The sequence below is a fragment of the Macaca thibetana genome, chromosome 11 (assembly GCF_024542745.1).
Source record: "Macaca thibetana thibetana isolate TM-01 chromosome 11, ASM2454274v1, whole genome shotgun sequence".
NCBI lineage: Eukaryota > Metazoa > Chordata > Mammalia > Primates > Cercopithecidae > Macaca > Macaca thibetana.
The window spans coordinates 84258657-84270568 of NC_065588.1; the positions used below are offsets into that span (position 1 = coordinate 84258657).

The 11912-nt window shown below is 38.9% G+C and overlaps 1 protein-coding gene across 6 annotated transcripts in view; it reads right to left on the minus strand.

The window, feature by feature from the left end:
• The window catches only part of C11H12orf50 (chromosome 11 C12orf50 homolog), a 42747-nt gene extending 37321 nt beyond the window's left edge, over window positions 1–5426 (minus strand). For 2 of the 6 annotated variants that reach the window (XM_050746833.1, XM_050746829.1), the window contains exons 1-3: window positions 5093–5401; window positions 2982–3101; window positions 2519–2639 (exon numbers count right to left, since the gene is read on the minus strand). In XM_050746833.1, coding sequence (XP_050602790.1) covers window positions 2519–2639; window positions 2982–3101; window positions 5093–5146 — 295 coding nt within the window. In that variant the 5' untranslated portion in view covers window positions 5147–5401. Of the gene's footprint in view, window positions 1–2518; window positions 2640–2981; window positions 3102–3905; window positions 4074–5092 lie in introns of those variants that run through there. The other 4 variants (XM_050746834.1, XM_050746830.1, XM_050746832.1 and 1 more) reach the window with 4 other exon arrangements.
• Between the last annotated feature and the right edge of the window lie 6486 nt (window positions 5427–11912).

An 11912-nucleotide genomic window follows, 5' to 3' on the forward strand; every position in this document is an offset into this window, starting at 1 on the left:
TAAATCATTCTACTATAAAGACATATGTACGTGTGTATTCATCACAGCACTATTCGCAATAGCAAAGACATGGAATCAACCTAAATGCCCATCAATGGTAGATTAAATAATGGAAATATGGTATATATATGCCATGGATTACTACACAGCCATAAAAAATAATGAGATCGTGTCCTTTGCAAGAACATTGATGGAGCTGAAGACCATCATCCTTAGCAAACTAATGCAGAAAAAAAATCCAAATGCCACATGTTCTTACTTACAAGTGGGAGTTAAATGATAACACATGAACCCAAAGAGAGGGACAACAGATACTGGGTACTGGGGCCTAATTGAGGGTGGAGGCTGGTAGGAGGGAGAGGATCAGAAAAAATACTTATCAGGTACTATGCTTATTATCGAGGTGATGAAATTGTCTGTACACCAAATCCCCATGACACACAGTTTACCTATATAGCAATCCTGCACATGTACCCCAGAACCTAAAATAAAAGTTAAAGAAAAAAAAAGAAAGAAAAATGAAGAGAATGTGTCCTGCAAGCTGGATAGGAAAATTATGTCAAGAAGGAAGGGGTGATTAAATGTGTCAAATCCTGCTCATGGTTCAAGTTATGTAAGGACTAGGAATTGGCCACTGGATTTAATAATGTGTATGTGACAGTTGAAAGGAGTGAATAAGCCTGATTTGCATGGGATTAAGAAATAATTGGGGGAGGATTTGGTGACCACAATAATAAATAATTGCTTTGAGGAGAACTATTGCAGTGGGAAGAAACATGGGGTAGTAGCTTGTAAGAGAATAGATCAAAATGGAGAATTCCTTAAATAATTAAATAAATACATGTTTGTATGGTGACAGGAAGAGTGAATAATGCTTATGCAGAAAAAGAGGGGGAAGAATCATTAGATCAATGTCTTAGAGTAGAAAAGAGAAGGCAATATCTACTTACCAAGTGGAAGGATAGGCTTAGACAGGAGTATGGATGATTCATGGTAAGAGCAGGGAAGAAGTAAGTACTGATGCTACTAGGTGGGTAGATGTAGTGACAGAAAACTGCAGAAGTTATCTTCTTATTAAACGTTTCTCAGTTTGTAAGACATAAGGTCATCATCAGAGAGGAAGAGGCAATGGAGGTTTAAGGAGAGGAAAGGAAGTATAAAAAGCAGTTTGGAAGAATAGGAATGAACTGGGGGAGTACCATGCAGTGTTATTGGCAGTCAGCAGTAAGGGCTCATTTGAGGTTTGTGATCATGAATTTAACCCAACCAGCATGGTTGTATACTTTTCTGCAAACACAAAAATTAGCTGAGTGTGGCAGTGCATTCCTGTAATCCCAGCTACTCAGGAGGCTGAGGCAGGAGAATTGCTTGAACCCGGAAGGCAGGGGCAGCAATGAGCTGAGATCGCACCACTGCACTCCAGCCTGGGCGACAGAGTGAGACTCTGTCTCAAAAAACAAACAACAAACAAACAAACAAAAAAACATTCCATCAGAAAAACTTGGTGGCCATAGAAGGAAAGTAGAGTAGTTACAAGCATCAGGGAAACCTAATAGCCCCAACTTCTTCAGCAAGGTTCTCACCATTCACTGGTTTACACTGTGGTGTCTTCTGTATCCATTTCCCAGAACCGAATTTAAGGTACATCACATGGTAGAGTCTCAGTACCATTTAGTTAGACTGAATTGTGCCACAGCTTTTGTAGCAATGGCATTGCATTTTCTCCACAATTAAAGTGTTAGAAAGAACCATCAGACACAGCTGTCCTACTAGAAGCAAGAGTGTGTAACCCAGATCATTCCCTTGCTCTCTCCACCTACCAGACAACTTTCTGCACAATCACAGAGATCACCAGTGAAGGCATGACCTCCAATCTTGGCTTCAGTTGTGTGATACTTTGCTAAGACACAGCCTCTTTCTATTTAGTGAGGTCAGTAGCTGTCTTACTTTTCATATGAATAAAATTCTTTTTAGATACACATAGAGAAAGTTTAACTTGCTCTTTGTTCACTTCATCTTGTTAGTTACTTAATGGTTCATTCTAAACTTTCTCTCATCTCATGTAGAATCATTCCAAATTACCCATTGGCTACTAAATTGCATTGCTCAACTTGTCATACTTTTTTTTTTTTTTTTTTTTTTTTGAGACTGAGTCTCGCTCTGTCGCCCAGGCTGGAGTGAAGTGGCGCGATCTCGGCTCACTGCAAGCTCTGCCTCCTGGGTTCACACCATTCTCTTCCCTCAGCCTCCCGAGTAGCTGGGACTACAGGTGCCTGCCACCACGCCCAGCTAATTTTTTGTATTTTTAGTAGAGATGGGGTTTCACCGTGTTAGCCAAGATGGTCTCGATCTCCTGACCTCATGATCCACCCACGTCGGCCTCCCAAAGTGCTGGGATTACAGGAGTGAGCCACCACGCCCGGCCATTGTCATACTTTTTAAATGTGTCATTCTATGCTTCTACTCCAAAACAAGATTAGAATATGGTATGTCCATGTTATTCAAAAAATGTACTCACTGCTACTTGGTGGCAAAAATAATCCATTGATATTTCGAGGTTTGCTGTGATAAAAGATACAGCTGATCTTCACACAACCAAGAGGCTGAGTTTCCCAGAAGCATGAAATGCTGCAGTTTTGCTAGATAAAAGGAGATTGGGGGAAATGTAATGATCAGATGCCATATTCACAACAAATACAATGTGCTGCAATACAGCACAATGACACAAAAACGGTTACAGTTAACTGATTTAGGATCATGTGTGTTTTCCAGCTTTCAGTGTTTCTAAGCCCTGCTATTCAAAAGATGCAATGGGTATTTCTAAAACATGTTCCTCCATTAAGTTGAAAAAATTGCAAAATGCCTAAAATCAAATAGTAGATGGAAGAATGATTTCTTCCCTATTGTTTTGTAAAAGTATAATTCAGCATTATTGAAGGGAAATGCTTTTTAACAAAAATGATGATGCTAAGTAATTCTACCTGCATTTCCATGTGTCTAAATCTGCAAAGTGGATCTAAACATTTCCTCTCTCTCCATAATGAGCACACAGTGTCACTGCCAAGGGCCTCTTCACAGTGTCGGAATCGGCACTGGGAACCCTAAAAGAAAAAGTAAACAGTGTAGAAAGCTCAATATGTTGACATTAGTGTTTAACAAGAATAGGTCGCTAATTAGTTAAAGAAAATACAAGTAGATTAAATTAGAATCACAAAGATATACACTATCAATTTTAGACCATAAGTCTAAATTTTAGCAAATTAGTCTAACTTTCATGAAAAAGCAACAAGATAATCTAATGATTAAATAGTACAACATGCCACAAATCACTGATAAAATGCTACTTTTTGTTATTCGTTAATCCATATGGTTCACTAAGAATAGAGATATAAGAATCCAGTGACACTTTGATCACAATTCAGTGACAGAACAACTTAATTTCTCGTTCTGAAGAAAGCCCAGATGAAACTTTTAAGAATCCCTACCTATATTCTAATTGTGAAAATGGTTTCTATTAATCAATCGTTTTATTAGATCATCTGTTTTCTCAATCTATGGATATACTGTTAAGTTTTTATGGAGCTTAAAATTTAAGTTATTGTGGAATTTTAATTATTATATTATGATGTACTACATTAAATATATGTGCTTTGTGCCTTTGGCTTAGAAAGATAAACAATTGCCTATACATATACTCACTGACTTCTTCATATGCCAACAAAAGTAGATGTGGATTGTTTCAATGGGCTGCTATTACTTCTTAAAAATTCTATGTTCTTTTAAATGCAAACACACAGTTGGTAAAAACTACAAGCCCCTGTTGTGTGGGAAGAGAGGTGGGTAACATTCTTCCCTCTTTTGACACATGCTCCACGGTTGTTCTTTATCTTTTATCTCTCTCCTACTTTCATATTCACTCTCTCCCCCTTGTTAAAGTAGATCCATGTACTCTCACAGCACGGGTTTATGGGCAGGGGTTTTCAAGTCAATAAACTGGTATTTGAAAGTCTGGGCTCCACTACTTGCCCATTGTCCCAAAGTTAATACTTAACTCATCCTCTCTGTACTTTAGTTTTCTCATCTGTGTACAGGAAATAAAAAAATACTTTCCTCACAGGTTAGCTGCAAAAATGATGTGATACAAGGTATTGTGAGCTATTATTATTATTTATTCATTTAATTATTTACTGGTAACTTACTCATTAGTCACTGTACTAAGTATTTGAGGATACAGCAGTGAAATAGACAAAACGCTCCGCCCACCTGGGACATGAAATCTGTTATTATTCTTTATTATCCTAGCATTTAATTTAACAGGTAATATAAATGAATCTAATTTCTGTGGCCAGAGAGGTTGAGTCCATTCAGGTTTCCTAACAGAGAGGAAACACTTGAAACCAGACATAACATATTTTTCGCTGGATTATTTCTTGCATGAGCATGAAGCTCCAAATATTGAGTTTCTACCTTTATCTGGTTTTATTAAGATCCATTCATCCTAATACGTTGGAGGAATTATCAGTTTTTCCCATTAAACTTTATAAACTTTATGTGGCCAATTTGTTTATATTAATTATTTTCTTTTTTATGATATTTAAATATTTGTTGTTACTTAGACTTTTGACAGAGGAAAATTCAGTAATTGGGTAAATAAATTTCAAATAGGAAAACAGATTTATTACAATAAGTTTGACAGTTACCTGAATTCAACTATTTGAATTTATAATGACTGGAATCGTATTAACTAAAACAATATCTTATAACATATAACGTTTCAATATTAGGAATTTAATGTCTCAAGGTGCCATAACATAGGCAAAAGTGCCACATGAAGATTCAAAAGCTATATGCATGTAACTGGCATATATAAGGGTAGTTTCAAACAAATAATAATTTTAAATTATCTCAGATTTCTTCAGAGAAATTTAGTATGTCAAAAATACATGCTAGGCTTTTACTCCAGATTTTACATATATAAGATATCTTGCAAGAAAATAGTAAATTTTGGCTCAGCAATGCAAGTTATTGCCATATCGTCCTTCAGTCTACTCAAATTAATCATGTGAAGTACTGTCAGTTGTACAATATTTACCTTTATGCATGTGGAATTAAAAAAGAAATAGCAGTCATTCCCAACTTCTGCCATTTTCAACTCTCTTGCTGCTAATCCAATGTCTGGTTTTTTTTTTTTTGAAAAATATATATGAATTGCAGGAATGCAAATACAAAAACTATCAGTGTGTAAAGGGGGAAAAATAATTTCTTTTCCACAGTCTTTCAGGCTATCAGTAGTATTCCTTTAAAACTGACCTCCTGTTGACAGTATATTACACAATAGATAATTCTTAAACAAATTTAAATTAGAAGATACCTTCTCTAGCTTTGCAGAAATGTTGAAAGTGGTTGCTAGTAAGCACACAAACTCAAACTTCTAGAATTTTCCTCATTGTTACCTAATCCATTGTTTGCTCATCATAAATGACCTCACATGTAACTGTAGGTCAATGTTCACTCAGGTGAACTATAGTTTTCTTACTCAGTTTTAGCATATTAACTAAAAAGGACTAGCAAAAACAAAATAGCATATTTTAATCTTTCAATGTTCTGGTTGAATATGGACTATAAACTAGTTTATACTTTTATAATAGAAAGTGATAAGTATTTCAGAAGTAAACAACTATTTCTAAATTTTTCTTTCTATAGAGGGTTTGGTGATAACACTAAAAATTTGACATAGGTAAATGAAATACTCATATTCTAAGATAATAAAAAAATTATTTCAATATGTACTCTCTGCTATCCATTGATTTGGGAAAAATCATATTCAAATTGTGATATATTAATAGCTACCTGAAAATATATTGGGCTACTTACTCGTAGCCAGATTCCATTTATTTTTCATCCATCATAAAAAGAGAAATATCTTCTTCCTATAGCAGAAAGATTCCAGAGTGCTTGAAGGTTTTGAGAATTTGTTGAAAACAAGTGAAATACTCTGATTCCCAGAATGAAACATTTAAATCAGCAGTTATTGATATGTTCCTCTTAGTATCTTTAATCAAAGAATTAAAACCTAGCAGAAATTAATAAAAAATATTCATCATAAATGTATCAGTCCGTTTTCATGCTACTGATAAAAACATACCCAACTGGGAAGAAAAAGGGGTTTAATTGGACTTACAGTTCCACATGGCTGGGGAGGCCTCAGAATCATGGCAGGAGGTGAAAGGCATTTCTTACACTGCGGTGGCAAGAGAAAATGAGGAGAAAGCAAAGACAGAAACCCCTGATAATCCCATCAGATCTCATGAGACTTATTCACTATCGTGAGATTAGCATGGGAGAGACCCGTCCCCATGATTCAATTACCTCCCCCTGTCTCCCTCCCACAACATGTGGGAATTCTGGGACATACAATTTAAGTTGATAATTGGGTGGAGACAGAGCCAAACCATATCATTCCACCACTGGCCCCTCCAAACTTCAAGTCCTCACATTTCAAAACTAATCATGCCTTCCCAACAGGACCCCAAAGTCTTAACTCATTTCAGCATTAATCCAAAACTCCACAGTCCAGAGTTTCATCTGAGACAAGGCAAATTCCTTCTACCTATGAGTCTGTAAAATCAAAAACAAGTTAGTTACTTCCTAGATACAACGGGGGTACAGGTATTGGGCAAAGCCACTCCAAGTGGGATAAATTGGCCAAAACAAAGGAGTTACAGGCCCCATGCATGTCCAGAATCCAGCAGGGCTGGATTCTACCTATGAGTCTGTAAAATCAAAAACAAGTTAGTTACTTCCTAGATACAACGGGGGTACAGGTATTGGGCAAAGCCACTCCAAGTGGGATAAATTGGCCAAAACAAAGGAGTTACAGGCCCCATGCATGTCCAGAATCCAGCAGGGCAGTCAAATTTTAAAGCTCCAAAATGATCTCCTTTGATTCTAGGTCGCACATCCAGGTCATGTGGATGCAAAAGGTGGGTTCCCATGGTCTTGGGCAGCTCTGCCCCTGTGGCTTTGCAGGGTACAGCCTCCGTCCTGGCTGCTTTCACAGGCTGGCATTAAGTGTCTGTGGCTTTTCCAGGTTCTTGGCACAAGCTGTCAGTGGAGCTACCATTCTGGGATTTGGAGGATAGTGGCCCTCTTCTCACAGCTCCACTAGGCAGTGCCCCAGTAGCGACTCTGTGTCAGGGCTCCAGCCCACATTTCCCTTCCACACTGCCTTAGCAGGGGTTCTCCATGAGGTCTCCACCTCTGCAGCAAACTTGCCTGAGCATCCAGGTGTTTCCATACATCTTCTGAAATCTAGGTGGAGGTTCCCAAACCTCAATTCTTGCCTTCTGTGCTCCTGCAGGCTCAACACCACGTGGAAGCTGCCAGCTTGGGGCTTGCACCTTCTGAAGCCACAGCTCGAGCTCTATGTTGACCCCTTTCAGCCATGGCTAGATTGGCTGAGACACAGGGCATCAAGTCCCTAAGCTACAGACAGCACTGGGACCCTGGGCCTGGCCCATAAAACCACTTTTTCCTCCTGGGCCTTTGGGTCTGTGATGGGAGGTGCTGCTGTGAAGGTCTCTGACATACCCTGGAGACATTTTCCCCATGGTCTTGTGGATTAACATTGGGCTCCTTGCTACTTACGCAAATTTCTGCAGCTGGCTTGAATTTCTCCTCAAAAAATGGGTTTTTCTTTTCTACTGCATCATCAGGCTGCAAATTTCTGAACTTTTATGCTCTGTTTCCCTTTTAAAATGGAATGATTTTAACAGCATCCAAGTCACCTTTTGAATGCTTTGCTGCTTAGAAATTTCTTCCACCAGATACCTGAAATCATCTCTCTCAAGTTCAAAGTTCCACAAATCTCTAGGGCAGGGGCAAAATGCTGCCAATCTCTTTGCTAAAACATAACAAGAGTCACCTTTGCTCCAGTTCCCAACAAGTTCCTCATCTCCATCTGAGACCACCTCAGCCTGGACCTTATTGTTCATATCACTATCAGCACTTCTGTCAAAGCCATTCAACAAGTCTCTAGGAAGTTCAAACTTTCTCACATTTTCCTGTGTCTTCTGGGCCCACCAAACTGTTCCAGCCTCTGCCTGTTTCCCATTTCCGAAGTCACTTCCACATTTTTGGGTATCTTTTCAGCAATACCCAACTCTACTAGTACCAATATACTGTATTAGTCTGCTTTCATGCTGCTGATAAAGACATACTCGAGACTGGGAAGAAAAAGAGGTTTAATTGGACTTACAGTTCCACATGACTGGAGAGACCTCAGAATCATGGCAGGAGGTAAAAAGCACTTCTTACATGGTGGCAGCAAGAGAAAATGAGGAAGAAGCAAAAGTGGAAACCCCTGATAAAACCATGAGATCTCGTGAGACTTACTCACTATCATGAGATTAGCATGGGAAAGACCCCACCCCACGATTCAATTACCTCCCCCTGGGTCCCTCCCACAGCACAAGGAATTCTGGGGGATACGATTCAAGTTGAGATTTTGGTGGGGACACAGCCAAACCATATCAATAAATAACATAAAAGGTGCCATGAAAATCACAGATTAGGCTAGATAAAAATGTATTTTTAAATTGTCATGTATGTTTAATTAGAAATTTAAAAGACTGAGACAAATACGAATTCCCACTTTGGTTATGTAAAACAAGCTAAGCTGCTATGAACTTTTTGAAGACAATGCGGCCGGGCGAGGTGGCTCAAGCCTGTAATCCCAGCACTTTGGGAGGCCGAGACGGGCGGATCACGAGGTCAGGAGATCGAGACCATCCTGGCTAACACGGTGAAACCCCGTCTCTACTAAAAAATATAAAAAAACTAGCCGGGCGAGGTGGCAGGCGCCTGTAGTCCCAGCTACTCAGGAGGCTGAGGCAGGAGAATGGCGTAAACCCAGGAGGCGGAGCTTGCAGTGAGCTGAGATCCGGCCACTGCACTCCAGCCTGGGCAACAGAGCGAGACTCTGTCTCAAAAAAAAAAAAAAAAAAAAGAATGAAGACAATGCTTTAGGACAAAAATCTGATATGTAAAATAAACTAAAATTTAGAAAAAAGTTTTTAAATGTAAATTGAACATTATTTTAAAAACGAGGTAGTATGAGAGGTAAATGAACTAGAGAATAAAGATTTGGCTAAACCCTTGAAGACAGTGCCAAAGATACATAGAAAAATATAACTATATTTTGTTTTGCCCTGTCTTCTAACTCTACCACAAAACACCCATGAAGTACTTAAGCTACTGGGAGAAACACGCCTAAGAAATATTTTAAGTGGGTTTTGCCTCCAGATAAACACTGTCTATACCTACAAACTTGTAACTTCATTGGACTGTTTTCAAATATTCTTACCAAACACCATTACTGCACATTACATGTAACATTATGATTAAAGCCATTGTGAGAATTCCTGTTTTACAAAGGAGAAAGTCTGAAAAAAAGTGTCTACTTTTTGAAGTTAGGTTTATACAGCTATATTCCAGTAGACATGGCAAAAATAGGTCAAACTCACATGGAGATTTTTTTGTTTTGTCATTGCAGAGCACATAAAATAGATCTGCACATTTTGGTAGTCTTTAGAATTCCTGGAGTCTTACCTTCTCTACCTTTTCAAGCTCTCTTTTCTTTTCCTTCTCCCTCACCCCCTTTTTTCTTTTTCTTATTTTCCTCAGTTCTGTTCTTTACTGTTGTGAATTTCATTCTAGTCTTAAAAACAACAACAACAACAACAAAAAACAAAAAACAACTATTATGGCCAGGCGTGGTGGCTCATGCCTGTAATCCCAGCACTGTGGGAGGCAGAAAAGGGAGGATCACGAGGTCAGGAGTTCAAGATCAGCCTGACCAACATGGTGAAACCCCATCTCTACTAAAAAAAATACAAAAATTAGCCGGGCATGGTGGCACACGCCTGTAATCCCAGATACTCAGGAGGCCGAGGCAGGAGAATCGCTTGAACTGGGGAGATGGAGGTTGCAATGAGCCGAGCTTGCGCCACTGCACTCCAGCTAGGGTGGTAGAATGAGACTCCATTTCAAAAAAAAAAAAAATGGGACATTTGTCTCCAGGGCTGGGAATAGGACTGAAAATTCTGTATTTTGTGTCAGTAAAAGCAGGCTCACACTGAGTGTCTTTCATCTTTGGTGTTTACTAGAGCACCTAACGTATTAGTCAGAGAAGAAAGACTTTCTTCTATTTTGTAATCCTGTGACACCATTTTAAGTACAGTAGCTGGTAGCAACTCCTTGATGACCCTTCAGAATTAGGAGAATTGGGCAAAGTTGATGGCTGCTACTCATCAGAGCAGGAGTCCAGTTTATAACCGTGAATTGATCCTGTGCCTCTCTCCTGATGAGGATTTGTGTTTCTGCCAGAAGCTTTGCTCCAGGTACTGATGAAACCAAAGTTTTGGAAATAGAAAGTGCTTCCTGAGAGATGACTGGCTTTGCAACTACTATTCAAAGAGTAAGTAGAGTGTGTTTTAGAAGATGAGTATTTCCCACAAATGACAGAACGTTGGACCTAAAAGGTTCTGTGGCAGTTTGGGAGGTGACAGTTGATAGTTGTGAAAGTTGTTGTCTCTTTGGGATTCATGAAAGAAGCCGCTTTTTAGAATGCCTTTGAAGGAACCAAGAAGTCACTGGCACTCGACTATAAAATGCTAAACAGTTTCTGGTTCCAACAGCACACAGCCAGCATCAGGTTTTTTCTTTTTTGATAAATGTGGGCGGGGTGTGATGTGGGAGAACTTTTTGTGTTTTCCTATGAGAAAAAGATAGTAGAAAATAAAGTAAACACTTTGAAATGGCAAATCTCTTTCTTCCTCCCTTCCCTCTGAATCCAGCAATAAAAAGACTGTGAACTTTTTTAAAATTTTATTTTTTTTCACTGTCAGTATTCAATGTAACTGTGAACTTTTTAAAGTGGATGTTTTATTCTTTGAGAATCCCCTTACTATTTAGATACCTCTAAGTGAGATATAGTTTAATTTTTCCAAGGGCTAAGTCAGTAATATGCCGGACAGTTGAAAACATGCAGGTAAGACAAAGAAATGAGAGCTGGGCCTAGTCCAAGCCCATAAAGATGGCAGTAAAGTCAAAATTCCCCTACAACTTCAGGCTAGGAACTACTAAATGCAATGAGATGGAAACGCTACTATTCCTAAATATTTAGTATTTATTTTATTTAGTCATTGTCCATCTTATCACTTACCCTCAAAATATTCTTTTGAGCAGCAAGTTAAAGCTGCTTTTAGCTCGCAGTTGATTGACTACCATTACTCAAGCCATTTGGGCTGTTGGAACTCACCTTTAATTAAACAAGATTCCTATGAAAAACTTGAGAATGAAATCTGGTTGTAAGTATTCCTGTACTTTTGGATTAGTCTAAGGCTGAAATTTCGCACTCACTCTGGAAAGAACATCAGAACCATTTTGACCATGTTATGCTGCACAATAAGGCGTAGGTCAAACGGTAACTTTTTTTTTTGGTCCCAGGTGTGTTTTATTATAGGGTTTTCTGACAATCTTACTGGAAAGAAGTTTTCATTCTGCTTGGGAATCTGGGGATATCTCTAGCTATTTCTAAACTTCTACAGTGCTTCCCACATGAACTAAAGATAACAGGCCAGTAGGTTTTATTGGAACTGTGTTAAATCGACATCTGAAATGTTCATTGCTTATAACTCGATCTTATTTAATTTCCAAAAAAATCATCGGTTACTAGGTGTGGCTAAGTACACACCTTTGGGAAACGTATCTGTTTTCGCAGTTATTAAAACCGAGGTGGGGGGCAGGGGACGCACGCGGGAACGCACCAGGCACCCCAGCTTCTGCACTACAACTCCCAGAAGGCGCAGCGGCCAGGAAGCCGCTTCTGGACGGGCGTTCCCGCCTCTCGC